Below are 24,092 nucleotides of genomic sequence, written 5' to 3' on the forward strand. Positions count from 1 at the left end.
ACTGACTGTCTTCTGTTTGCTCCTGTAATCCACTGCTACATCAGTGATGTGATAATCCAAGACCGAGGTGAAGATGGTATTAAGCTACCTGAGGGCTCCTAGAGGCTGTGAAAAACAAAAAAGGCGGGGGGGGGGGGGGGGGGGAGGGGGGGGAAGTTGAGTATCCCATGCTGATAGAGTGAAATAAAGCTGCCAAGTACTGTTGAGAATGTGGGCTATAATGTGTCTGTCACCTCCCTAGCAGTCGCTCTCTTTATATTACAGTATGTTGGTTCAGTTTGTGACTATAACTGGCTCTGGCTCTTGAAATGCATGTGGAAAATTGATGCAGTAGTGGTTCCTCAGCTGGGAACCTCACCCTGACACTTTCTGTTAATGTGCTGTTGCTTTCTGCTGAGGTCTAAACATATGCTGACCAGAGTCTGTGACACTTTCACAAGGGGGGTTCATTTCTTTTCTTTTTCAGTGAATTCAAAGATTTCTCTTTTAAAGGGAGGAAAGAGCTGGCTTTGCTTAGTGATGCATGAAGCCTTTCTGGTCATTTGGTAACTCATCTCATCCAACTGTTTCTTTCCTTTCACTTTTGCATTGCCAGACAATGGAAAGAAAATATCTCTTCAGGTTATATTTTCGTGAGTATTTGGTTGCCATGAAAACTGACAGGAGCAGTGCTGTGACTTGACTGCTGTCATTTATGCCTGCTCTCAGTTCAGGTTGCTTTAAAAAAGACATTACAACCTGACATCTCACTAAGAAGTAATAACAGTGAACTTCCCAGTTTTGGCAGCTAAAGCTCAGCGCTTCGTAGTAAGATATTATCAGCCAGTTTACCGGCAGCCTTCCCTGACCCTTCTTCCCCTTTTAGCAACTCAAGTGTGCGCTTTGCACTAGATCCATCTGATGTGCCTCGGTCCAGGCTGGAGCCTGCCATTATCTCTGGCCATTTCCACAGAAATTCACAATTAAGAGCAGAAATGGTGCTCGCTAGCTTTTGAAACGAGAGGAGAATATTGTGTATTAGTGTAAGATGATGGTAGTCAAAACAGCAGCAATATATTAACCTTTAATTTCTGAAGTCGTTTCTATTCGTTTACCATTCTGTAGTTTTGCTGTAATGAATTTAGCAAATGTTTCTTAAGCAGTTATTGTTCTAATTGATTTTGATTGATTACATGAATTTGCTTCACTGGGAAGAAAACCCCCTCAAAAACACAGTGAGTGCAATCTTCTCCAATTGGGGATCTCAAGATGAAGGTTTACCTAGTGCAAGTTGTTCTGCATGGTCTTTGAAAATTGGATTGTTCAGCCTGAGGAAACCAACCAAACCTAACAAATTTTAAATCATCTTTCTTGTCTTTCCTTTTGGAGCCATGTTCACAGTTAATTTGAGAATGTTGGTGTGCAGGGGAGAGGGGGGTTATGTTTTTTTTGGGGGTGGGTTTTTTGTTTTTTGTTTTTTTGTTGTTGTTTTAGCAGTACTTCCTAATTTTTTTAAATTTTAATTTTTTAATGCAATTTTGCCAATTTGTTAAGGTGGGATCCAAGAAAGAAAATACTTAATCTTTCCTCCTTGAGCCCCCAGGACTTGTGGGAACCAACCACAGCCCATGTTTGACCCAGAGCTGTGCGTTAGCCCAACAAACTGCCTTAGTAGAGCTCTGTACATCTCTTATCCGGGGAACAAGAAGTGACAAGAGGTGACGTAGCAGCTCCCAGCTGCTCTTAGCACTGGCTGCCGATGGCTGCGAGTGCTGCTTCTCCATCCCCTGCCTCTGCGGATCTCTCGTAGCCACTGGAACTGCAGGGTGGCCTCGTGTTGTCCCTCACCGCTTCTCACATCTTTGCCGCTTCTTCGGTTTAAGCGTGACTTAACATAACTTGATCCCTGCCACGTGCGCAGGGAGCTGCGTTCGAACTGCTCTGGGGATCCTGATCTCCGTGCGGGTTTCAGCATCCTCCTTCTCCCCAGGGTAGAAGAGGATGAGAGGCTATGGATTAGATGCCCTCCAGTTAACAAATTATTTGTAGTATTAATATGTGGAGTCGCACGTCCCGCCTGGTGCCCCGCTCGCAGCCTTTGCTCATGCGTGTTCCAGCATATCAATTCTGACTGTTTTCAACCTGCTTACGGTGCCGGGTGCTTCTGCGGCATAAAGCCAGGTCATTAGCAAGTTATTCCTACTTTTTCTGTTGCCGCAGAGATACAGTAGGTTAATTGTGAGAATGAAATCAATCATCATTAAAGCTGCCTTTGCTCACAGTCTGTGGTGTTTTGATGAAATGCTGTGTATTCAGGACACAACATACTAATTCTTTTCTCCAGCTGTGGGTTTTTTAAATTTTTTCCCATGCTGATTGAGTTCAGGAAGGGCACCCCTTCTGGCCCTTCTCTGTGTCTTTGTCTAATCTTTTTCTAGCTATATTTCTTTTTTTTCTCCCAAGATAGCCTATTGCTTTTTGCACTCCTCCTGACAGCTGAACTGTTGCTCAAACTGCCTTAGCTTGCTGGCCAACTCACCAGTAAACAAAACCACCAAAAAAAAAATCTATAGCCAGGAAATGCCATCCTCACAATGCTCTGCTGATTTTTATTCCCAGCAAAAGATCCATCGTTGTTTGTTTCCATGGTGCTGAGGTGTGTGTGATGATACTGCAAAGGGAGTCACGGCTTTAGTGAAGGAGCTGTAATAAATACACTGTACGATGTAGGTGGAACCTTGCACGGTGCAGTGATTCACATCCAGCTGATGTGGAGGTGGGTGGTTTAAGAGCAGGAGTTGATCTGGGTTTGGATTTGCTTTGTTTTACCTTCACATCACAGGCACAGTGTCCACTGTACAGAGAGGAGGTTGAAGATAGATGGCATCTCTAAATAACTTGGAAATGGTCTCTTCGGATACAGCCAGCCCTCGTGTCTTCTGTGCTTGCTTTGCCTGTTTGTTTTTGCTCCGAAATACACTGATCTTCTTGTAAAAGGTTCTTTCACCTCAGGTTTTGTGCAACTAAATTGTAAAATTTACCCTTTTGTAAAAAGGTATCTTTATAAATTGGAAAAGTCAAGTGCAGCCTTTGTATGTTTGAACTGATGTTTTTCTGAGCTTTGGGAGGAGAATTTTAGCTGTACTGCGAAGCTTATGATAAAATCCAAATATTTTTATCAGCTTGCACATACATCTTATTGAATTCACGGAAAAAAAAAAAAGCCTCAAAGTAGTCAGTTCTCATGTATTTTTGTGTTAAGTATGGTATAAATAACAAGGGGCTGTGATTATGTGAGAAAATGTAGCTGAAGGCCCTGTGTGGAGGGGGAAATGTGAGATGGGGCTTCCAGCAATGCACTGCAGCCCACATGCTCTCCTCTGAGCATACCTGGACGTGCTCTTCATTCAAGGAATCTAGCTGAAGGATGCGGCTATCTCCTGTTGAACTCCTGTGCCATCCAGCTGGCACGTTTCTCAGCTGTAGGAGAGGGGAGATGAATAGAAAAGGCTTCAAAACTAACAAGAACAACTTGTCCTCACCCATGTGAAACATCTCCAGTCCGGTTCTCCATGCGCTGAGGCTGTATTTAGGTTTGGGGAGTCGCTTGCGTAGCTGGGTAGACCCTCTGACGGCTTTGCTTCTAGAGGGATGGAGCATACCTGCACTGTCCTACCTTCTGCTGATCCCTGGTTTCTGTTTCAGCTGCTTGAGTTAAAACTCCCCTCAGGGGAAGCAGTGCTAGCCCAGGACCAGGGGAACACCAAGGTGAGCTTTGGTGTGCAACAGCAGCGTGGCCTCCTAACCCGAGTGGTGTGCGTCCATGGAGACTAACCCCCGAGTTGCTGCTCGTGTAGGGTGGGCGAATGGAGGGAGGGAGAGGCTGGGCTGGCTATTTCATTAGAAGTTCTTGCAGCCAGTGGTCGTGCTGTCCTCAGACTGTCTCCCTCACATCAGTTTACTGCTTTGCAGCTTCAGATGAAAATGAGTGAGCGAGCCGTGTCCCTCAGCACCATGGTGCCCTTGCCCCGCAGCGCGTACTGGCAGCACATCACGCGGCAGCACAGCACCGGCCAGCTTTACGGTCTGCAAGGTAAGGGGCTGGGGTGGAAAGAGTCAGTGCGCAAATCGGATCGTGACACTGTTGAATCATTTCAGTCTCTGTCTGTCTCACTGAAGGCTGATGTTTGGTCTAAGCCAGTTTCTGCTGCTGTCTGGTTGATGGAGGGAAGGGCACAACCGACCTTAAGATGGACAACTTGGCAGGGGGGTTGTCATCAGGAGGGGCTCTTCTTACTTCCCATGGGAGAGAGAACCTTCATTTGACAAATTTTGTGACTGTTTTTACAGGATGGCTAGTTACCAAGGTTGCTCAATCCTTTCTGCTACCAAACTCTTTTAATGGCACCTGATTTTTTGCCAGACTTACAACCATTGGGCTCCTCTCTCCTTTGGACGGCTGCCTCATACTAAGAATGATGCAGTCTTCATTATTCATTTTGTGTACTTTTAACATTGAACCAAAACAACTGCATCCTCAAAACCAGCTGAATTAGGGAAACTAAAAGGCAACGGCCATGATAAATAGGCCTAGAAAACTGTTGCTTGAACAGCTGCAACACTGCCACTGTGCCTTGCAGTGTGGCCGGACGATGGGCAGATGTCTTCTCCAAATCCCCTCCTTACTGTCAGCCCAAGGGGCAGCCCAGCTCAGTCCCCTCATGCCTGAACCTCCCCCCAGGCTGCAGAGAGGGAGGAATCACTCCCCGGGGATGTCTCGGCACCCAGTGGTCCCTCCGTGGTCACCAAGGGACATCTAGTGGTTATGGAGCACATGGATGGGGAGATCCTGGGGAGAGAGCGGACCCCACCTGCGGGAAGGATGGCTAAGAGGGCTTCGCAGCAGTGCTGATGGGAGCCACCTCTGCCCTTGTATTTCAGAGCATGTTTCAAAACTGAAACTTCGGTCTCCTGAGATAGTGAAAACTGCAGCACCTAACAGGCAGCGTTGTTGCTTTGTGCTGGTTTCCCCAGAGGCACCCCGGGAGTAGGAGCTGCAGGTGATTAGGACCTCTGAGGAGCTGGTCCAAAGTCAGCATCTTGTGGTCATGTGTAATTTTAGAATTAAAACCAACCAACCAAACAAACAACGGCCCATTTGTATTTCAGAACATACTCTTCTACTCTAAGCTACGTGGATTGGCTGGGTTAGCGTTTATATAGAAGTTGGTATTGATGAATTGTGAAGTCAGGATTGGGGCGTTACTTGGAAAAGCCAGGACACACCAGACTAAACACTTAATAGAAGTGCGACAGCCTGGAATATTAAATGGAAGGAGCCAATACCTGCCATAACTTTATTTTTACAACGTGTGGCACAAAGGCTGAGCTTGATTAAACATTTGGATGATAAAGATGGACTGAAGCAGTTTCCCTTCACCATAGGGGCATTAGAAAGTGAAGCTCAGCTTGGCCATCAGGACACAGGTCGTTTCTCTGTCGTCCCTGAAGGTCAGGGCTGGCATGTGCTGCACCAAGGGTCAGCCCTGCTCCTGGTACCTCATCCTGCTGCAACCCCCCCCCCAGGTAAACCTGTGTTTAGCACAAAACCTCAGGACTTGGCAGGGCTCTCTAGTATTAACATGGAAATACCATTTACCAACATCAAGCATTCAGAAATCACTAGACAGATATTTTAAAACATCCTGGTTTGGAAAACTTTTAAAGTCTCTTCCCCCCCCACTCCTCTTAGATACTAGGAATTTCTCAAGGAAAAATGAATTATAGATATTTATTTTACTTTTTTTAATAAAGTTGGAGACTGTAGAGGTTATCACCTTCAGAACACAGAATATCACAAGCTGTGATTAAAAATTACAAGCCGGCAGCCTTGACACATATAGCCATATTCCATTCTGTTCCTCTGATTTTTAGCAAATCATAAAAGCTAGTATTTTTCCTTTTTCCTTTTTTCAACACTAGAGGGGGCAGGCAGCACATGAAAATCCCCAGCTAAACCCGGCAAATGTTCCAGAGGCGGGATGAATAATAAAAGCACTTACATGCCTGTTAAAATTTGTTCAATAAATTAGGGCATGGGAAGATGACCTGCTGGTGGCAGCCTGTGGCACACAGGAACAAGACTGCTTGCAGGCCTCTGACACAATCCGTGGATTGGTCTTACAGTGCCTTACTATAGAGTCCTTTATTAAAAAGAATAATTCAGCATTGAGTTGACAAAAGATAAATAGACTGTATGGGTACAAACCAATTGTTTTATATTTAGAAAAATAGCTTGCTTGTTAAACTGGAAAAAAAAGGATCCTAGGAGATTGTCGTCATGAGAATGGGGTAAAAGTCTTTGTAAAATAAGTAAGCCATGCAGCCAGCATTGTAACTAGGAAAGACACTGAAGTCCTTGTCTTGCTCAGCAGTCAGGGCTACTACTTCAGTGATACACTGAGCACCTCTAAGTAGATTAGGTTGCCAAAATCTTGAAATGCTTCAATTACTACTGGAAAAAGAAGTATGAAATAATTGTTATACTGACTTGTGTAATTCCAGATGTATGAAGCAACATTTCACTCACTCAATGCTAGAGGCACCTGAAATTCTGTATGCAAAAACTCTCTTCCACCAAAGCTGGAGTTTGTGATTTCTGAATTGGCTCTTGTCCTCTTTTCTGAGGTACAGAAAAGAACCGATGCTAATATTGTGAGCTGAAGTGCATTTTTCATTTAAAATGCAAAGTCAGAACTTATTAAAAATTAATTTACTTTGTACAACTTTCTGTTCTTAAGGAATTGGGAAAGAAAATCTGAGTGGAGATGTTTCTGAGAGGGAGCAACAGATTAAGCAGGGGTAGGTTTAATTAAAAGGCTGTAATCTGTAGTTCACGTAGTCCTTTATAAAAAGTGCTGAATAAGATGCCTATGTCTTACTGAGCATTGTTCTGTTTTTTTGCATCTGACTTGGCGAAGATGTTTCTAGCCCAGTGAAGCTTCATCGCACGGACACTTTTCCAACCTACAGGTCAGACCATCGATAAAAGACTGTAAAGAACTTTACAAACTCTTTGTCTTCTGACAAACTGCCCCAGTGGATGACAGTGATAACGATAAGCAAGGATGGAAACACAGAAAATTTCAGGTTGGATGAAAAATTCTTGCAATACCAAGGTTTTTTTAAACTTTGCCAAAAAGATGAAACCATTCTGTTTGGGGAGCGGAAAAAAACCAACAAACCCTCCAGTGTATCTTTTATATCTTACAGCTGGACAGAGAAGAAATCACTCCCTAAGTATTTCCAAATGTTTTTGTATGATAGGTATGTTGTAAATACACAAGACTTTCCTGTTGTAGTGTGGTTCCATTTTGTCTATTACAGCTGTGTGTTCACTGATGTCAGCTCTGTCATCCTTGTTTGTTGTAACGCTTATCTTTAGTTACTTACGTTATTGTTCAGCCTAATCCTCGACCTTTGAAATGGTGGCCAGTTTTAAGCAGCTATTGGATACAATTTTTCCTGTTTGAAGCCTGATGAAGACTTGATTGATTTCTTTTAAAAGCACCCTCTCTATCTTCTATTTCCTGTATTTATTTCCATCTCTGTAAATGTTTAAAATAATAATAATAATAATAAAAGGTCCCACTTAGTTTGTGGTACAGTGCTTTTTGTCATCACTATCAGCATCATGAACAGAGCTGTTGTGGAGCCACTAGGGCACGAGAAGGGAGGGTGGAGGGAGGGGGACAGTGGTTTGCTGCTCTGGATCCCAGCTCCACATCAAAAGCCATGCAACCACTCATCAGGTGTCCTAGTGAAGCAGAGTAGTAGATTCAAAAGGAATCTTGCAATGCCACAAACCATTTTGTGGCAGAAAGCCGATTTTTCCTGATTTGTGACAGCATCTGTGTAAGGCACTACTTTCATAGATTGGCACCAGCATCTTAATTTAACAGCAAACAGACTTTTCAAAAATAGCATGGCAGACTACTGTGTGCTATGTCAAATGGTCAGAAATGTATAACAGCTGTAGGCAGAAAGCTATGATTACCCTGAATGCAAGTGAAGTACTGCGCTTAGTGAGGTGTAGTTAAATCATTTTGTTAACAAGCTCTGAGTAAGAATGCCTTGTCAGATTGCAAGTCAGACTGATCGTCTCTAACCATCTCGTTCCTGCTCACCTACCCAGCTTAAGGAATAGGTCTTATTTTGATTGTACCAGTGGGGAATATGGTCTCTGGATATTTTTAATTGAAAAAAATATGGGATACAAATCTAATGATAATTGCATTTATCTAGGCATGTATAATGGTAGCAGCTAAGTTTTCAGCAGATATCCTGGATGAAAAGTAAAAGAATGCAGCAGCCGGAGTAGGTTTGTAGAGAGTAAGCTTCATTTGTTCATGTTTGTAGAGAACGAGTTAGCACAGGCTAGTTTTCTCATGTGACGGAGGTAATAGTCTTATGGTTTGAGTAAAAATAACAAATATATTGGCTTTTCATTCTGAATATGAAGTTTCAAAGCAGACTGAGAGGACATGACGTTGGTCATCACCCACATGATGACTAAAAGTGGATTTCAGAACTATACTCATAGTTACAGTGAGCTGTACTCAGAGATGCTGTCAGTGTTCAGTGCTGGAGGAGGATATCCAGAACGGAGTGCGGTTCTGCGTCTGCTTCCAGTCCTGGTTAATCACTTGGACGGAGCAGTAGGGAGTGTGCTTATTAAAACTGCAGATCTATAAAATGGGAAAGGAAGGACACAGGAATACAAGATTAGAATACAAAATGATCTGGACAAATAGAAGAAATTCAATAGGGACAAGTGCTTCTAAGCAAGGCTAATTGACTACACAAATACATAATGGGAAGAGAAGCAAGACAGCAGCCCTTTAGAAAGGGATGTAAGAGTTGTAGCAGATTACAAGAGGAACATGAGGCAACAAGGCCGTGTTGCTGCAAAACAAGTAATGTCATAAGGGAATGTTAAAAGCACTTAGCTTGCAAGACAGCTGAAGCTATTCTTCTGCTCTGCTTGCAAGGTCTCAGCTGGAGTCCCGTCTGGTGGCCGATCCCAAGCTAACGTGCTCAGCTACTACAAATAGCCGTGCCCTGTTACACTGCTGACACGTTGGGATGGTTCAGCTCTTGCATTGCACTGTGTGCTGCATAATGTCTCTACCTTTCTTTATTAAACAGACTTTCTCTCCAGGAGTAAGGAAGGAGCAGATGTTTCCAAGTCAATTCAGCCTTTCTGTTTGTTCCGGTGTCCTGAAGTAACCAGTCACTGCAGTAAGATCTTTTTTAACTGGTTTGGGCTTAGGATCTGTATATCAGTTTAATAAATGTATTATCAGTTGTGAGGTAAAACACTGGGAAAACGTAACATACTGGGTTTCTACATCCAAAAGGGTTATAGTAACAGAACTGGAGGTGAGGGAGGCTTTCAGGGAAGCAAACCGATGAGTGTGGTAAAGGTAAATGTGTTTCTGAAGGAAAAAATTCAATATGCCATCGTTGTTTAAGATACACCATAGTGCAAAGATAAGCTTAATTTATTGTAAATAAGGATTATGTTCACTGTATTTCAAAGCTGCACTGCTAACATAAATAAGTGATTGAAAGGCATGTTATGACTAATAGGTCTTTATCTTTCAGGTTTACTTCTGCTAATGTATTCCCTTTAGAGCTGACAGCATCTGTTGTTTTATCATAGATATGACAGTTCAGTAAAAGCTTTTATTCACCTTTCACTCATGCAATGATTGATACAGTAAGACTATCTGTGGCTGAACAGTCCAATTACAAAGAAGACAAAAAAAGCCACTCTAACCTTGGCCTTTAAATGAAGGGTCATTAAATCAGCTAGCTCTGATATTATTCTTTCTAGTGAATCTGTCTGCTAAGGATGGAAAAAAAGGCCTAAAAGTAACTTTGCTTTGAATTACTATGTGTGTATGACACAATATCAAGAAGCTGCTTTGTTTAATTTGTGGTACCAACAGATTAAGTCACTTAATCTTTGAATCATTGCTGACTCAGTTAGCAAGGTCATTAGCTGAAGGGAGTCAGAGGGTTTGCTACTCCTATAGTTACTGGCTTTATGGCGAGGGAAAGGTCTTCACTGTATTTGGAGCTGGGGCGTTTAGACCGCACAGCAGACTGCGTGTATGCAACACCGATAGGATGATGCCATCCTGCGTATCAGTTGGGTGCCAGCGGTACCTGGTACGCTGGTGAAAACAGACGCAGGCTGGTACCTGAGCAACACTCTGTCTGAAGAGGTGTACTTCAGAAAACATGCTGCAAATCCATTTGTAGAGCTGTCGGGCTTAGGGTTACCACGGGATTCAAGGATCAGTGTGTGACAAAACCCTGAGAACTATTTTTCTCCAGTCTCTGCCCTACACATAAGCCTTGCACATTAACAAGACTTCACAAGTTGGTTTTTTTTTTTTTTTAGCTTGTCCTGTATGTAAAAAGGATAACAATTTTATGGACTAGTTTCAATTGCTCCATCAAATTCCAGCACGGCCTTTTATATCCTTCAGCCGCCTTCTTTCTTGAATGTCCACAGATCTTCCTGGATAACTTTTTCAAAGGCTCAAAAATGTTCTGCAAAGTCATCTAAATGTGCAGGTCTTTGGCTCTGTGTAACCTCTCCCATTCATACAGCTCTAAGTAATGCTGTGCAATTTCTCAGGCGGCTGCTCCTCAAACACCGGACAAAAATGCCGTACCCCCAGTCCCTTTCATCCCACAAAAGACCAGTGGCCAGCCTGCAAGACGTAATTGTGGAGATGGAAGAACATGTTTTAGGAGCAAAAGAAGAAGGGATCAGGAGAGAAAGCATAGAGCTGCTTACCCCAGTTTTCATATCCATGCTAAGAAAAGTTACTCTATCCTTTGAGCAGGAATGACCCAGCAAACTGGTAATAGCACAGTGGGTAGATAGAGATGGTCCAAACTGCAGCAGAACTTGGCGGGTAATGATCTTAAAAGGCTAATCTTGAAATCAAGTACCTTAGGGAAAAAAAAATCAAAATATCAAGAATTCAAATTACGTTTCTTTTTCTTAGATGGTCTTATTACAGATAACAGAATGCAAATGCCATTATCTAAAATAGCATAGAGTGCAGCATAACTACCTTAAATCATTGTGCTGCTGAGAGAAATGGGATGGCTGGCATCCTCTCCACTTCCATTTACTACAGGGAGATGGAGTCAAACAAGGACTTGCCAAAAGTTGCTCAAGTCCTCAAGGTATTTTCATCATGCTTCAAAACTTTTTTTTTTTTTTTTTTAATTAAAGATCTTCTACTTTTTACTTGACCAAGATTTAACAAAACAATTTTTTGCTTCCTTGAGGTAGGGAGTGTAGTGGGTTGTTTCAGCATTTGTCCGAGTGAAACAGCTTTCTTTTTCATGCTTGTACTGTTGTTAATATTTATTCTTAAAATTGTTAGTATTTAGTTTTGTTTTCCCTTCTTGCACTTTACAGCAGAAAAGCATCATTAATATTTAAGGAGATGAACATCTCTTGAAGTTTGTGACTGGTAGCCAGAATGTCATTAATTTAAATAATCACACAGATAAAATTAATGCAATAAGAGTTGTGTCTGAGTCCTGTTGCTGAGCAATTCTGGTGAGCGCATAATAATACTGCTGCCTCAGGCATTGAGATCAGGGGTCATGATGTGATATTTCTGTGTGTTCATTAACTTTCACAAGGGCAGATTGATCTTCTGTTTCTGTGAACACTAATGAACCATTTTCTTATTTTTAGGGAATATTCTATCACTACCACTAACCACGTAGTGTTTAAAGAAAAGCTGTTTTCAAACAGAAGGCTCTAATTAGAACTTGGGCCTCAGCTGTATTGATTGCACTACACTTTCTCAGTGGATTTACAAATGCCAGCAAATAAGCTTGCTGGGAAAAAGTTTATTGTAGTGGTTTTCTCTTTAGTGTTTAGCCTATGCGTTGTTCTATTTCTTGACAAGCTGAAAAAAGGGAAATAGGTGCCGAGGATGCATTCAGGACGGTTGGGTTTGTATGAGTATTTTCCCAGGTTCCTGTCTTTTAGGTACTCTGGCGATCTCAGAAATAAAAGGCGTGAGGTGTTCACCTTACTCTAAGCCAGCAAAAAAAAAAAGTTACAGTCTCTCTGGTGAAAATAATTCCTGGTCTTCCAGCCATATGAATGTGAGAAAATATAGAAAGGCATAACTCGAAAGCTGTGAGCGCGTTTGGCTCTCCTTTCAGCAGGTCCGCACCTCCCAAGTGCCGATGCCGAAGTCGCTTTAAGCGGAGGCGCGATCTCCACCTCGGCCACCGGGTGCCAGCCTTGCCGTGGGAAAGGGACAGGGAACATCAAAATATCTCATACTTTATTTTTTTTTTTTCTTTATCTGTCTTGTGGTGCCTTCCACCCTTTCCTCCATATCAAGGCTATACGCTCCAGCTCTTCCCTTGCTCGCGTGTCAACGGAAAACAAAGTGAAGCGTTTGGATTATTCTAAAGGGGATCTCTATGGCTAAACCTTATAGAAACACAATAGAAGCGTGTATATTTTGGAGAAAGTTCCCTCTGTACAAGCAGTAAATGTGGGGGAAAAAACCCTTTCCTGTGCACCACCGGTGCCGTTTTTGCACGAGACGAACAGGATCGAGGGGGACGGTGGTGTGAGCCCACCATTAGCAGGTTGCTGCTGACCTAGTGGGTTTTGCGCAAGGAAAGGAGAGATGGTAGATGTACCTGGCGAACAACTGGATTTGCACAGACTTCTCTTACATCAGTTTGAGCAACCAAAGCCTATAAATGAGCCCTGACCTTCTGGTTTCAGCTCCCACCACATCTTGCCGAAGGTGTCCGAGTTGGCACATAGAGCTACTCCGTCCAGGTGATGGAGAGAGGCAGGCTCTGAGGCTTGCCTGAAGAAAGGTGGTTCATTTTTTTGCTTGTTTTTTTCTTAATTAAATTAGTCCAACTTCCAAATGTCAGGTCATAGTCACCCAACTGCAGCGGGTTGTCTTTAAAGCTTCCAGAAAGCCACCTGCTAGCAAAAGGAGCAGTGTGCTTCTGAGCCAATTCATTGCAGTTGAGCAGAGAAAATGGGGGATGTGGGTGATTTATCCTGTCCTTGCATTGCTGCTACAGGTCACAGCCTAAGTGAAGAGTTTTATGTCCTCAGGTGAGGAAACTAGCAATTTCTAGATGGGCTCAATTTTTGGCTCAGGATCTATTTCCAGTTCAACCTGGGATTCCCACTTGATTTTCCACATCTTAAAAATGGGAATGGCACATCCGCAGGCAGGAGTCCCCAGGATAAACGTGTAGTAAAGGTCCTGTTGTTTTCAGAGATAATACAGTAAGGACCACATAAAAATAGTGTGAAGAAGACCTCTGGTCCTATCGGACAAATTATATTTTAAAGGATGCATAAAAAAGAGACTCTAATTACCTGTGCTCGTTAAGAAGCTATTGGTATTTTTTTTTTTTTAAAAGAGAATTGCACCCTAGCCACACTTAAACTCTGGCAAATGCCTGAATTTTGTGTCTCAATTTTCTAGGTTGACTTTCCCTAACCTCCTTTTATATTCTGCTGTGAACTTAAAAAATCTAGCATACTCCACTGCAGAGGTGGACATCCTATTTATGTGTAGTGTATGAAATCATGCTCCTATGAAATTATAGCTTCTAATCAGATATTGTCCGTATTTTGAGATCACTGAGTAAAAGACATTAGAAAATGAGTTAGAGAAATGGATAAGAGAAATTCACTTGCTAATATAATTTATTGTATCTTTTTGACGGAACAAAGAGTGCTTAATTTTACATAATGAGATAAACTGTATACGGACCAAATGATATAGAAAACCCTTTGTGCTGAAGGCAATGCATTCTTTTGGAATATATTGCCCATAAAACTGAAGTAAATAGTTGCATAAATACTTATTTCTCCATAAATGTGTAATGACTCAGCTGAAAGCCAGACAGTATTAATGATGTATGATCTCTATTTTTGGCACATTTAGTAAAATGAAAGTGTACCTACATTTAGCATAAATGATACAAGTAAATGTTGTTCTGCAGTGTAGGAAGGGAAACGGTAGCAAAGTTAGATTTATAGCTCCTCTGCCAGCTGTGAAAGGTAAAGAGTTGGAGGGACCTTCCACAGCTAGATCTTCTTGGGAGCTCTGCTCTGGTGTCCCCTTGATGCCGTTGAGTCCTTTTCTCTGTGTATTTGTCTCAAAATGAAGACCAGGCCAGACTGCCATGTGCCTTTTAAATGTATTGCAGGTAGGCTTAAAAGAACTCTCTGTATTCAGCTACTGGAATGCCCCTGGACATAGGCAATGAGGAGGAACAAGAGTGGCTATTAAGGAGCGATGTCCACATAAAGCCCAGGAATGTGACAACCTTTCTTAAGCCAAATGAAGAGATGGGTTGGAAGAAACAAGTCTGTGGTCTCTCCAGATGCCACCGCACCTTGCAACCGTGGCAGCCCACAAAAAGCACAATGTCGCACAGCCCTGCCTTGCGGAGATGAGCGGCAGTAACTCACTTGGCTCGGTCCGTCACTGCTCCCAGCCTTTCGTTGTCGGCTCTCTTGTACAGACCCTGTAGGTCATGACACAAGTCAAAAGGATCCCAGCAGAGGCTGATCCTTCCCAAGAGAGAGCCAGCGGTCATTGATGTGGACTGGAAGGGCACAAAGGTACCGGATTCCTCTTTGGATACAGACTCTCAGCGGAAATTATCGAGAAAAAAACCTCTCCCTCTCTTATATCCAAAGGCATCCATCAGCGGGGAATGGGCTGGACTCGCACTCACTGGAGGTGGTCCCTCCAAGACACAAGCAGCATTCCTGTGGTTGGGAAAGAAGATTGATTTGGCACAATACCCAGGCAGAGCTGCTTTACTAGAAATACTCTCAAGTGACATGCGTTGAACCTGGGCTAACTGCACATTCTTACTATTTTCTTCCCTTTCTTCTTGAGATATTTGGAGTCCTTACCAAAGGCATTTTCAGTATCAAACCAAAGGAAAAGTAGAATGCATACTTTTAAGAGGGGTTGAGTCATCTTCCTTCCTGAAAGCCATGGCAGGTCTCTAGCACAGTCTATCCTTTTCTCTACTCCAGAAAGGTAGCAAATATTTGCAAGAAATAATGCTTTTGTGGCAGACCTTTGCTGACCTTTTGCAGTGAGCCAATAAGGATCGATCCAAGGCCAGGGTACACCTAAAGCAGCAATATATAAAATAAAAATTCCATTTAGTTTTGTTTTTGGGAGGGGGGGTGTGTGTCTGTTATTTCTAGCATTTGTTTATCCCCATGTATTATTCAATTTACTGGTTTACAGAGTGAAATAAAATCAATTGAAAGTTGCTTTTCCTTTGCCACACGTGACTGTCAAATCCTTGTGGAAAATTGCTTAAATTGTGTGATCTATGGTTCAAAGTGAGAACAGAATACTTAATTAGACTTTAATTGTCTTGGAAGATTTGATGCTTTCCGATTGCTTTTGTTTTATCTCTTTACTCGCTCAGTGGTCTCTGTTGAAGTGTGCCTTCATTTGTGGCAGAACCAGGTGCACAGGTTGAAGCTGCACAGTTCACCAGCATGTGAGAATGGATTTTCTCTTCAGTCTCATGCTTACATGTATATCTGTCCAACTGACTGGCTAGCAAGAAAAGTACAATACACCTGTTAACATGGGCCTGATCCTTAGAGCTGATGACCAAATACCTAAAAAAAAACCCCCCAGAGGGGTTTACACAGACCCAGAAGTTATGTTCTATTTCAGTCAATGTTTTTAAAGCCAGAGATATGGTTTACTGAAGAACTATGATTTCTGACATTGAAATCCGCCTCTTAGCCACCAGTGCCTGATCTGGCACCAACTGAACTGGATGAGTTTTTCCCGTAGGGCAGCCTAGGTACTTAAAGCTCAGCTTTCCATTGTAACGAGGCTCCTAAGATGCCGATATGCTGCTGGATATTAAGAATGCATCAATCCCAAACCATATTCATTTGGGTGGTGGAAAAAGGAAAAAAAAAAATGGGCTGCACCTTGATTTAGATCTCTGTCTTCAGATCTTCGTTCCATCACAGAGAGAGTTTGCTCTTCACCAGCAGAAAACTGATCTGCTTAAAATGGCACTTGGGTTTGCGGAATGTTTTGTTTGGGTCTGGCTTTTTGTTAGGTTTATTTAACTTGAATTAGTTCCCAGGTTTTCTTCGTTCTGGATCTGCTGGCAAGGAGAGCGCCAAAGCAGAGGCAGGAGCAGATAAAGGGGAGAATTTTGACATTAGGGCCAAGCTATGTTGGCTTATGAAGATCACTGAGTTGTGGTGTGAAGCCCTGCCTGAATCAGAAGCGAAACAAAGGGAAGGCAGGCATGAAAATTCATGGGCAGATTTTGACACTGAAAACCTTTACAACTGGTTCAATAACAAGAATAATTTTGGATTTGAGTTTTACACAAGTTTTGGATTTTTTTTTTTAAGTTTTACATAGTTTTGCCAAACGTGGATAGGATTGTTCATTACCTTCTAACCAGTTAGGCTTGTGCGGTCTGATTGTTGACAAAGACTTCACGTCAGATGGGGAGAGTTTGGCTGGAAAAACTTGCTACCTGTAAGAAAACTGGAATTAAGAAGCCATTAAGTAGATGCATTTGCAGAAGATTGTTTCTCTCTTTGGTGTGTCTTCTTTCCCCTGGGGAACCTCATGTGACAGCATGTTGTTTTCCTGAGGAGCCATTGTTTAAATAAGAGCATATAGCAGATTGTATAAGAAAAGGTTGCCTTCAGTGTCAGGGTTCCTCCAGGCTCCCTGCTTGAGCTACACAGCCCAAAATAAAAGCTGACATTTGAGCAAGCCCAGGTGATGTTTGTGTTATTTGCAATAGTCACCTCTTAATTCAAACTTAAACTGGGGAAGTGAACAACTGAGCCGCGGAAGGCAGCAGGAATCCTCTCCATTGATATTGCTGGGCTTGGATCAGGCAACCATTTATTAGCAGTCTTGGGATTGCAGGAACTCAGTGTCGAATGACAATGGCATTATTACTGTCTGTCACTGCTAATGTCAATGCAAACATTAGGTCTGTAGCACATAAAATGAGTCAAGAAATCCAAGGCCAGTAGAAATACAGAAGGAAAATCTAGGAGAGGAAGGCTTACAATGCTTTTTTTAAATCTGTTTGGATCTACTAACAGGCTGGTAACAAATCTTTGCATACTATTTGATTACGTTTCTGTGCTAGTTAATTTGTTTGATTATGATTAGGGGATTCTGAAGAATAATGCTAGCCTTTTTTGCTTTATTAGAAGAGTCAAGATTGATGCATCATTATCTATGAAAGGCTGTGAATTTCTGTTTTTGACACATGTTCATTTATCTACCACAGAAGCCAAAAATATAAACCCTGGTACTCCAGAAGGTACTTGCAGATGTGGTTTCAGCTGCTTTACAAAATGTGGGAAGGTTCTACAGGTTTAGATCTCAAAATACAACCCCTTCTTTTCAGGAAAAATGAGATTTATAGCATCTAATTGTATTGATTTCCAGTCTTGAGCTGGGATGCTACTTCTTTTCCCAGGAGCCATATCTCATCCAGGCCTATTGCAAATGAGAAAGAAGACAAAACCAGACTACTGGTCACAAAGGAAGAGAGAAATCATTCAAAATGCACCTAAGCAAGCCAGACATAATCAAGGAGTGAAACTTATACTTAAAGCAACATGATAAGCTGGAGACAAGTTGTTTTATGATAGTAAAATATGAACAAGGTTTTTTTTCTTTTTTTTTTTTTGGTAGCCACTACTGCGGTGGCTCTCCAGCAAAGATGCCATATGGATCCTTTGGATGCATCTGTCAGTATGTACCACCTATGTGCAACCTCTGCTCTTTGACTGCTTGGAGTTATTAGAAGCAGCTGCAGGTTAAATCAACTTTTGGCTTGCTCTAAGTTGGATCAAGCACTGTTTTGCTGAACAAATGTGTGTAGGATAGGAAATCTGGCTGCTGCTTCTGTGAGAAGGGAAATACCATACAAAACAGCAGACAATTGCTGGGAGAGAAAGCCAGGAGCCGAAATGCACAGGCAGTATGTGAGAAGTTTAGACCCTGTCCCTGTCGTCCACACAGTTTCCTGCAGATTGAGCTGTTCCTTCTCCATCTTCCTAAACTGTGACATCTCCTTGGTTTCCCCCTCACTACAGAGAAGAACCCGATCCAAAGCACTTTCTAATGCGTGTCATTAGGAAGGAATCATTTAGTAGAATGGTGTTTGTTTGTTTTAACTGCAAGTAGACCTGAACCATCATTGCTTTGTAATTTATTTTCTTGCATTTTATTTTTCATCACTTTTGCAGCTTGTGAACAAGTCAATGAGCAGTTTCTTGTCAAAATTCCCAAATAATGTTGTCTCTGACACAGTACATCAAGGTGCGTTTTCATAGTGGCTCAGTAAAGACATCTTGATGGGAAATAAAGAGCCCCTCTCCTTCCAGACATAGCAGTTTGTTATCAGATTTACATGCTTTTATTTTTCCTTTGTGAAAAGCCTAAGTCAAAGAAGTTGGAGAGTTACTCAAACAGATAGTTGTGCTGGCTTTCCCGTACAGGTAAGTGTGAGCTCTCTTGCTGCTGAATGAAGCAGAACATACTTTTGACATTGCAACACATTTGAACTCTGCTTGTTTTGGTTCTTTGTGCAAGGGAACATTTCTTTTATAACTCTCCTGATGCCCTCAAAAAGGGAATCATCAGCTGGAGCTGGAAGCACTTTATTGTCTAAGTGCCAGACTCTGATTAGGGTAAAGAGAAATGGCCTAGAAGTAGGTGAACTACATAGCGTTACCATCTAAATGTCTATCTCATTAGTTAGGTGTGCCAGCACTGGCAGTGTCTGAGCTTCAGGATTTTTCGGTGAACTCTCACTTTCCTTTCAGCATCTGCCATAGGGAGGGAGCACTGTCGTCCTGGTTTGCAGAGCAAAGTCTCAGTCCTAGGAGATCAGACCCAAGGCATTTCTTTGCCTTGCAATTCCCAACTCTTGGCTAGCTCGCTTCCGTAGGAAAGTCATTGCCCTGAGGCAGGTGAGGATGGAAATGGGAGCTGGTACCCAACAAGAGGCATCTCACCAACCCGCTATGGCTTCAGCAGCGGTGGGAGAGCACTCCTTCCTATCCCTCCTGTGCTCCCTTCCTATGGAACTCAACAAGCCATTTTTTCCTGTGAAAAATAGGGGCCTCTGCACACATTCTGAAGAGTACTAAGTCCAAGAACAGTAAGAATTGTCTTATTTTATACTAACCTGTCAGAATTGAGTTTCTATCCCTCTCTAGCAAAGCGGGAACTTCCCCAGAGGTCAAGTGGGTCTCGGAGGTGGGCGGCTGGCCAATATGCAATGCCACACGTCTGTTAAAAATACAAACTAGATTGGCAACTGGAACTGATTTCTTGAAAATAAAGAATTAATCAGTTACCTCTGAGTGAATGAAAGCAAGAAGGTTGTTTTTCTTACCCTGATGATACTTAGTGGAGTTTTCCAGCTGCATTATGGCAATATCACTTGTTTTCCCACCATGTGCTGTCAATTTTCATGAACCATATTATATTCAAGAATCAGAAGTTCTAGCTAGATTTTATTTTCTTTGTCTCTTACTGGCACCTGGCAGGGTCCTGCTGAAATGCCATTTTAAGCTGTCCTTTGGTGATCAATCAGCAGAGCGCATAATAAACATCTATGGAGGTATCTGAAGTGTGTAGTGAGGTAAAAAATACGCAAAGGTATCAGGATGTCTATTTCCACCTAAAATACTGTAATTTTCATCATTCCTTCCAGTTTTCCCCCATGCCACAAGCATTTTCTACAGAACACAGCAATAGATGCGTTGTATTAAAAGAGATTTTAGATCACAAAAGAATGTGTTGGTGCCCACCATGAAAATGAAGGAAAAAAAAGTATTTATGATGTACTGGTACCGATCTGGAGATTCAAACTTCCATGGAATCAGACATTTTTGTCACTAGTAAGCTGTGGCCTTAATAGCCCTTTGGAGAGTGCTAGCTTCATAATTACTTTGTTTGACAAAATTACACTGAATTTCGAAGAACCTAATCCATTGAAGTTGCTTGCATTATAAATACGGTAGATGAGGGTGCAATTTAAGCAGTGCAGAACTAGCTCAGGGGAGTATCCCAGATCTTCATTTCATTTAGCTGTTACTGATGTGATGAGAAGAAGAAAGAGTTGATTGCTGATTTATGTGCCTTGTCTTTCATTGTTATATTTCTGCTGTGCAGGGGATCACAACAGAGTCTGTTAACAACAACCAAGGCAGAACCAGCTGATGTTCTTACAATCACGTCAGATTCTCTTCAAAATTGCTGTTAGTTGCTTTTTTCTCTCTTGTCTCCAAAGTTTGCAGTCTGCTCTCCCAGCCATGAGTAGAATTTTAATGGCCTTGCAGTCTGTTGTCTATTAAGGTTTTTATTAGTATTAATATGGTCTATTTTTCTAGCTGTCTGTTTCACTATATTTAATTTCAAAATGTTTCTGAAGTACAGGCTAAAGGGGTTCTCCCAAGGCACCATTTGCTGAAAGTTCATTTTAAAGTCATTAATATATGCCTCCAGCAAACCCTCATATTAGGTTATGCAGCAAAGGCTTTAGGAGCCAGCTTCTGAGGACACATCTGATTGACTCCCAGCTTAGAAGAGATATTTTAAAAAGATCTTGACACTCTTTTATAGCAAAATAAAAGATTCTTCAGAACCGAGCGCTTTGCTGTTCAAACATACTGACTGTAATCTGCATTTGAGTTTATGCTGTGGTCATGGTTTCAGAGATGATTAACTTCCTACAAACTTCAAGAAGAGCCGAGGTTTTCTGCAGAGGGAAAGGCTGAGATATGAATTCACTTTTTACTGGGCACCCAAGAGATCCGTGTAGGCAAAGGTAGGTGCTGCAGAGCTCCCACCTGATAATTCACCCACAGGACACACACACCTGGGAAGCTCGTCCCTGCTATTTACGTGGCATATAAAACTATTTGTTCAACCTTGCTTACCCCCTCTCCAGAAGCTTGTTTAAGGAATGAAGAGAGAGAAGATGCTGGAGCCCATCTGGCTGGCGGCTACTGCAAGAAAGGGAGTTTTCCTGTTCCTTTAATTAAATAACCATTTTCTTTTGAGCCTAGAGTGCTTTCATTGTCTTTGTCAATGGCTGCCAGGTGGGCAGAATTGCAGCTGCCACTCTTCTCTGAGCAATACAAGTCCGTGGAAAGCAGGACACTTCAAAGACATGACAGAAGCGTGTAATTCCTGCAATGCATCTTTTAATCTGCTATGCGAGAAGAAAAAGAGAGCTCTGTCATAACACATCATTTTCACTAGATACATCTTTTATATGGAAATGTGCAAAAGTTGACGACATCAAAAAAAGTCCATTTCCCAAGATGCTGATGCAGGTGCCATGCTTGGGCAGCGCTCCCGCTGGTTCCTGGCATCTTGAGAATTTTGAGTGAAACTTTACCCTTGTCCTCCCTCTTCCCGGTACCACTTGAGTAACACATAGTGGTGTAAACAGGAGACTTCATTAATTTTATCTCAGAGCCAAAATTCTCCCTTTCTTAAACAACGGTTTCTTATCTCTGCAATATTTGAAACCAGAGCCTGACGGTGAACCTTTTGCCCTAGGTTTGGGTGAGCTTGCTTGGATTAAAGCAAAGCCCTGGTCCGCAGACTGTATGGCATGAAACCAAAACAAAACACAATTGCGTTTGGAAATAACTGACATTCTCTGGTGGAAAGCCTTAGTTGCTATCTCTATTTTTGTGATATTTGTCTTCTGCTGTATTCCTCTTAGTTAGCAAAGAATTTTTTCTTTGGCAGAAGCAAGGCAACACAAGAAGTCATCTTTTACAATTTACACGCAGGGTGGAAAGCTTTATTTTCTTCCTGGCTTCTTTCACCAGCCCACAGCAAACATTTATCTTCTGATTCCTCTAATAGGATGTGACTTGTTGTGACATCATATTTTGAAAGGCTGCAATTTAATGGGTGTATTTTATCCCCCCTTTCCCCAACACACATACATTTTGCAGAGACATTCTGCATTTAAAATGCAGTGCAACCTCCTGGTGATCGGAATTGCTGCCAGAGGTTTCTCCAGCGCACTTGCTCAGTCGTGACTTTGCACAAGTTCCATCACAAATAAACATCTTCCGCGTCAGGCTTGCTCAGGACCACTCACAGTTCCCTGGTCCGATGATAGCGGTGGGCACTGTAATGCAGATTGCGGTGGCAGGGTCTAAATTGCAGAGAATTAGCCGTACCGCCTTAACATGTGCACTGAAAGCCACCGAATGAAGAACATTGAATTCCTCGTATTATTTTACTAGTAACAAGTATAAAAGTCCACAGCAACACACTGATAACTTAAATATCCATTTCCTCCCCTCGCAGTATAGATCGAAGATAGAATTCATTCCATCAGGGAAGCACCCTAAGGAAATTCTGAGCTGTCAGCCGAAGCAGTGCTGTATATAAAACGTCTCTGGCTCTATTAGTATTTGTGCCATTCCTGATGAGAGTCTTTAATCGTCCCCACCTCATTCAGGGGAGACAGGAATATACCGTATTTTCTTTCCTGAATGAACTGCAGATATCTGGTTTTCACGTTTTTGTTCATTATTTGAAATAAATAGAATTGGCACTGAGCAAATCCTAAGCAGTTGATTTCAGGTGAGTTTTACAAGCTGGGATTGCCCTGTCGGAACAGATTCCATCCCTGCAGAAGGGGCTGCTTCAGGGCCAGTGCTTCCCAAGGGGAACGCTGCCGCTTCCCTTCCAGGTACCACCTGCTCTGGAAGCCCCGAGGGCTGCAGGGGACATCCCTGCGCCGCAGGGGGAACCCGTGGCCTTTCTTCAGTCTGTCCCGCACAATCCCCCCCCAGCAGGGAGTGAGCTGGCAACTTCTCAACACCCGGGCTTTGCTCCTGAAGGTGACGTTCCTCGGCCGAAAGAGGGGGAGCGCGCGATGAAGGCACGAGCATCTTGATCCGTCTCTCTCCCAGAGGCAAGCTGGAGCTCCGTGGCGTGAGAGGTGAATGAGTACGCGCAATAACAGGGGGCTACGTGTGGGCAAATGAACAGCCCACGTGCTAACACCGCTGTCACGTAGGGAGCCCAACACCGTGTTCTTCCGTGCTGCAGGAGGTAGGGATCTGAACGCCTTAGGTGATGTAAAGCAGAGGTAAAGCCTGGAAACTGCTGATGCTGAGAACAGGCCGATGCTGGCAGAGGTTTTTGGCCCATGCTGTGGGGCTCCGAGGTGTCCTCAGCTGCCTCTGCAGGGCTCACCGAAGGGCACGAAGAAAGTGAGCATGTGGTCGCTATTTTGACAATAACACCCTCGCTGGAAATCGCTCAGGGATCTGAGAATCGAAAGAAGGTTAAAATGAGAGTGTTGGGGGGTTGGCAGTAGAAGTCGGGTAGGAGAAGCAACCTCTCATCAGCCTCAGGCAGCTGTTACTGGGAGGGAAAAAGGCCCCTGCAACCTTCCTCTTTCCCCTGCTTTTGCAGAGAGATGAAGCACCAGGTGCAGGAGTATCTAAGTGTAGCAACATTAGGGATAACCGTAATTAACCTCACACGGAAAGGATTCAGCTGTCCTGTTTGGCTCCTGCACCACAAGCCCATCGTGTGTGATAACAAACGTCCTTCCTGATTTACCACTCCTACAGCGTCAAGTCGCTTAAAACATTTTGTGACACACATTTCATAAGGTTACAAAACACTGAAGAGAAAAAAAGGATGCGCTATGAGGTGTGAACGTCGCCATTCCATCCCAGGCGCTATAGGGCCAAATTCAGCAATGGTGTAAAGTTCATTTGCAATGCCGGAGCTGTAACCCACTGAGGTTGCGTTAAGCCCACTGGTTCTGCTCGGCACATAGCAAGACATTGTGAAAATGGCTTAAAGACTTTGTTAAGAATATCAGATTTTTCTCAGTGATGATTCAAAAAAAAGAAAAAGTATCTAACTTGAATGCTTTGGCCCTAGGATCCTGAAGAGGAGCAGTGT

At 42.8% G+C, this 24,092-nt stretch overlaps 1 protein-coding gene across 7 annotated transcripts in view; it reads left to right on the top strand.

Annotated features, from left to right (window-relative positions):
• DOK5 (docking protein 5) overlaps positions 1 to 7,622 on the top strand; it is a 45,014-nt gene extending 37,392 nt beyond the window's left edge. For 2 of the 7 annotated variants that reach the window (XM_049816283.1, XM_049816285.1), the window contains exons 7-10: positions 3,685 to 3,747; positions 3,952 to 4,072; positions 6,780 to 6,840; positions 6,960 to 7,622. In XM_049816283.1, coding sequence (XP_049672240.1) covers positions 3,685 to 3,747; positions 3,952 to 4,072; positions 6,780 to 6,840; positions 6,960 to 6,969 — 255 coding nt within the window. In that variant the 3' untranslated portion in view covers positions 6,970 to 7,622. The remainder of the gene's footprint in view (positions 1 to 3,684; positions 3,748 to 3,951; positions 4,073 to 6,779; positions 6,841 to 6,959) is intronic. The other 5 variants (XM_049816284.1, XM_049816286.1, XM_049816289.1 and 2 more) reach the window with 3 other exon arrangements.
• Positions 7,623 to 24,092: the final 16,470 nt, after the last annotated feature.

This window comes from Accipiter gentilis, chromosome 14, assembly GCF_929443795.1.
Source record: "Accipiter gentilis chromosome 14, bAccGen1.1, whole genome shotgun sequence".
NCBI classification, from domain to species: Eukaryota; Metazoa; Chordata; class Aves; order Accipitriformes; family Accipitridae; genus Astur; species Astur gentilis.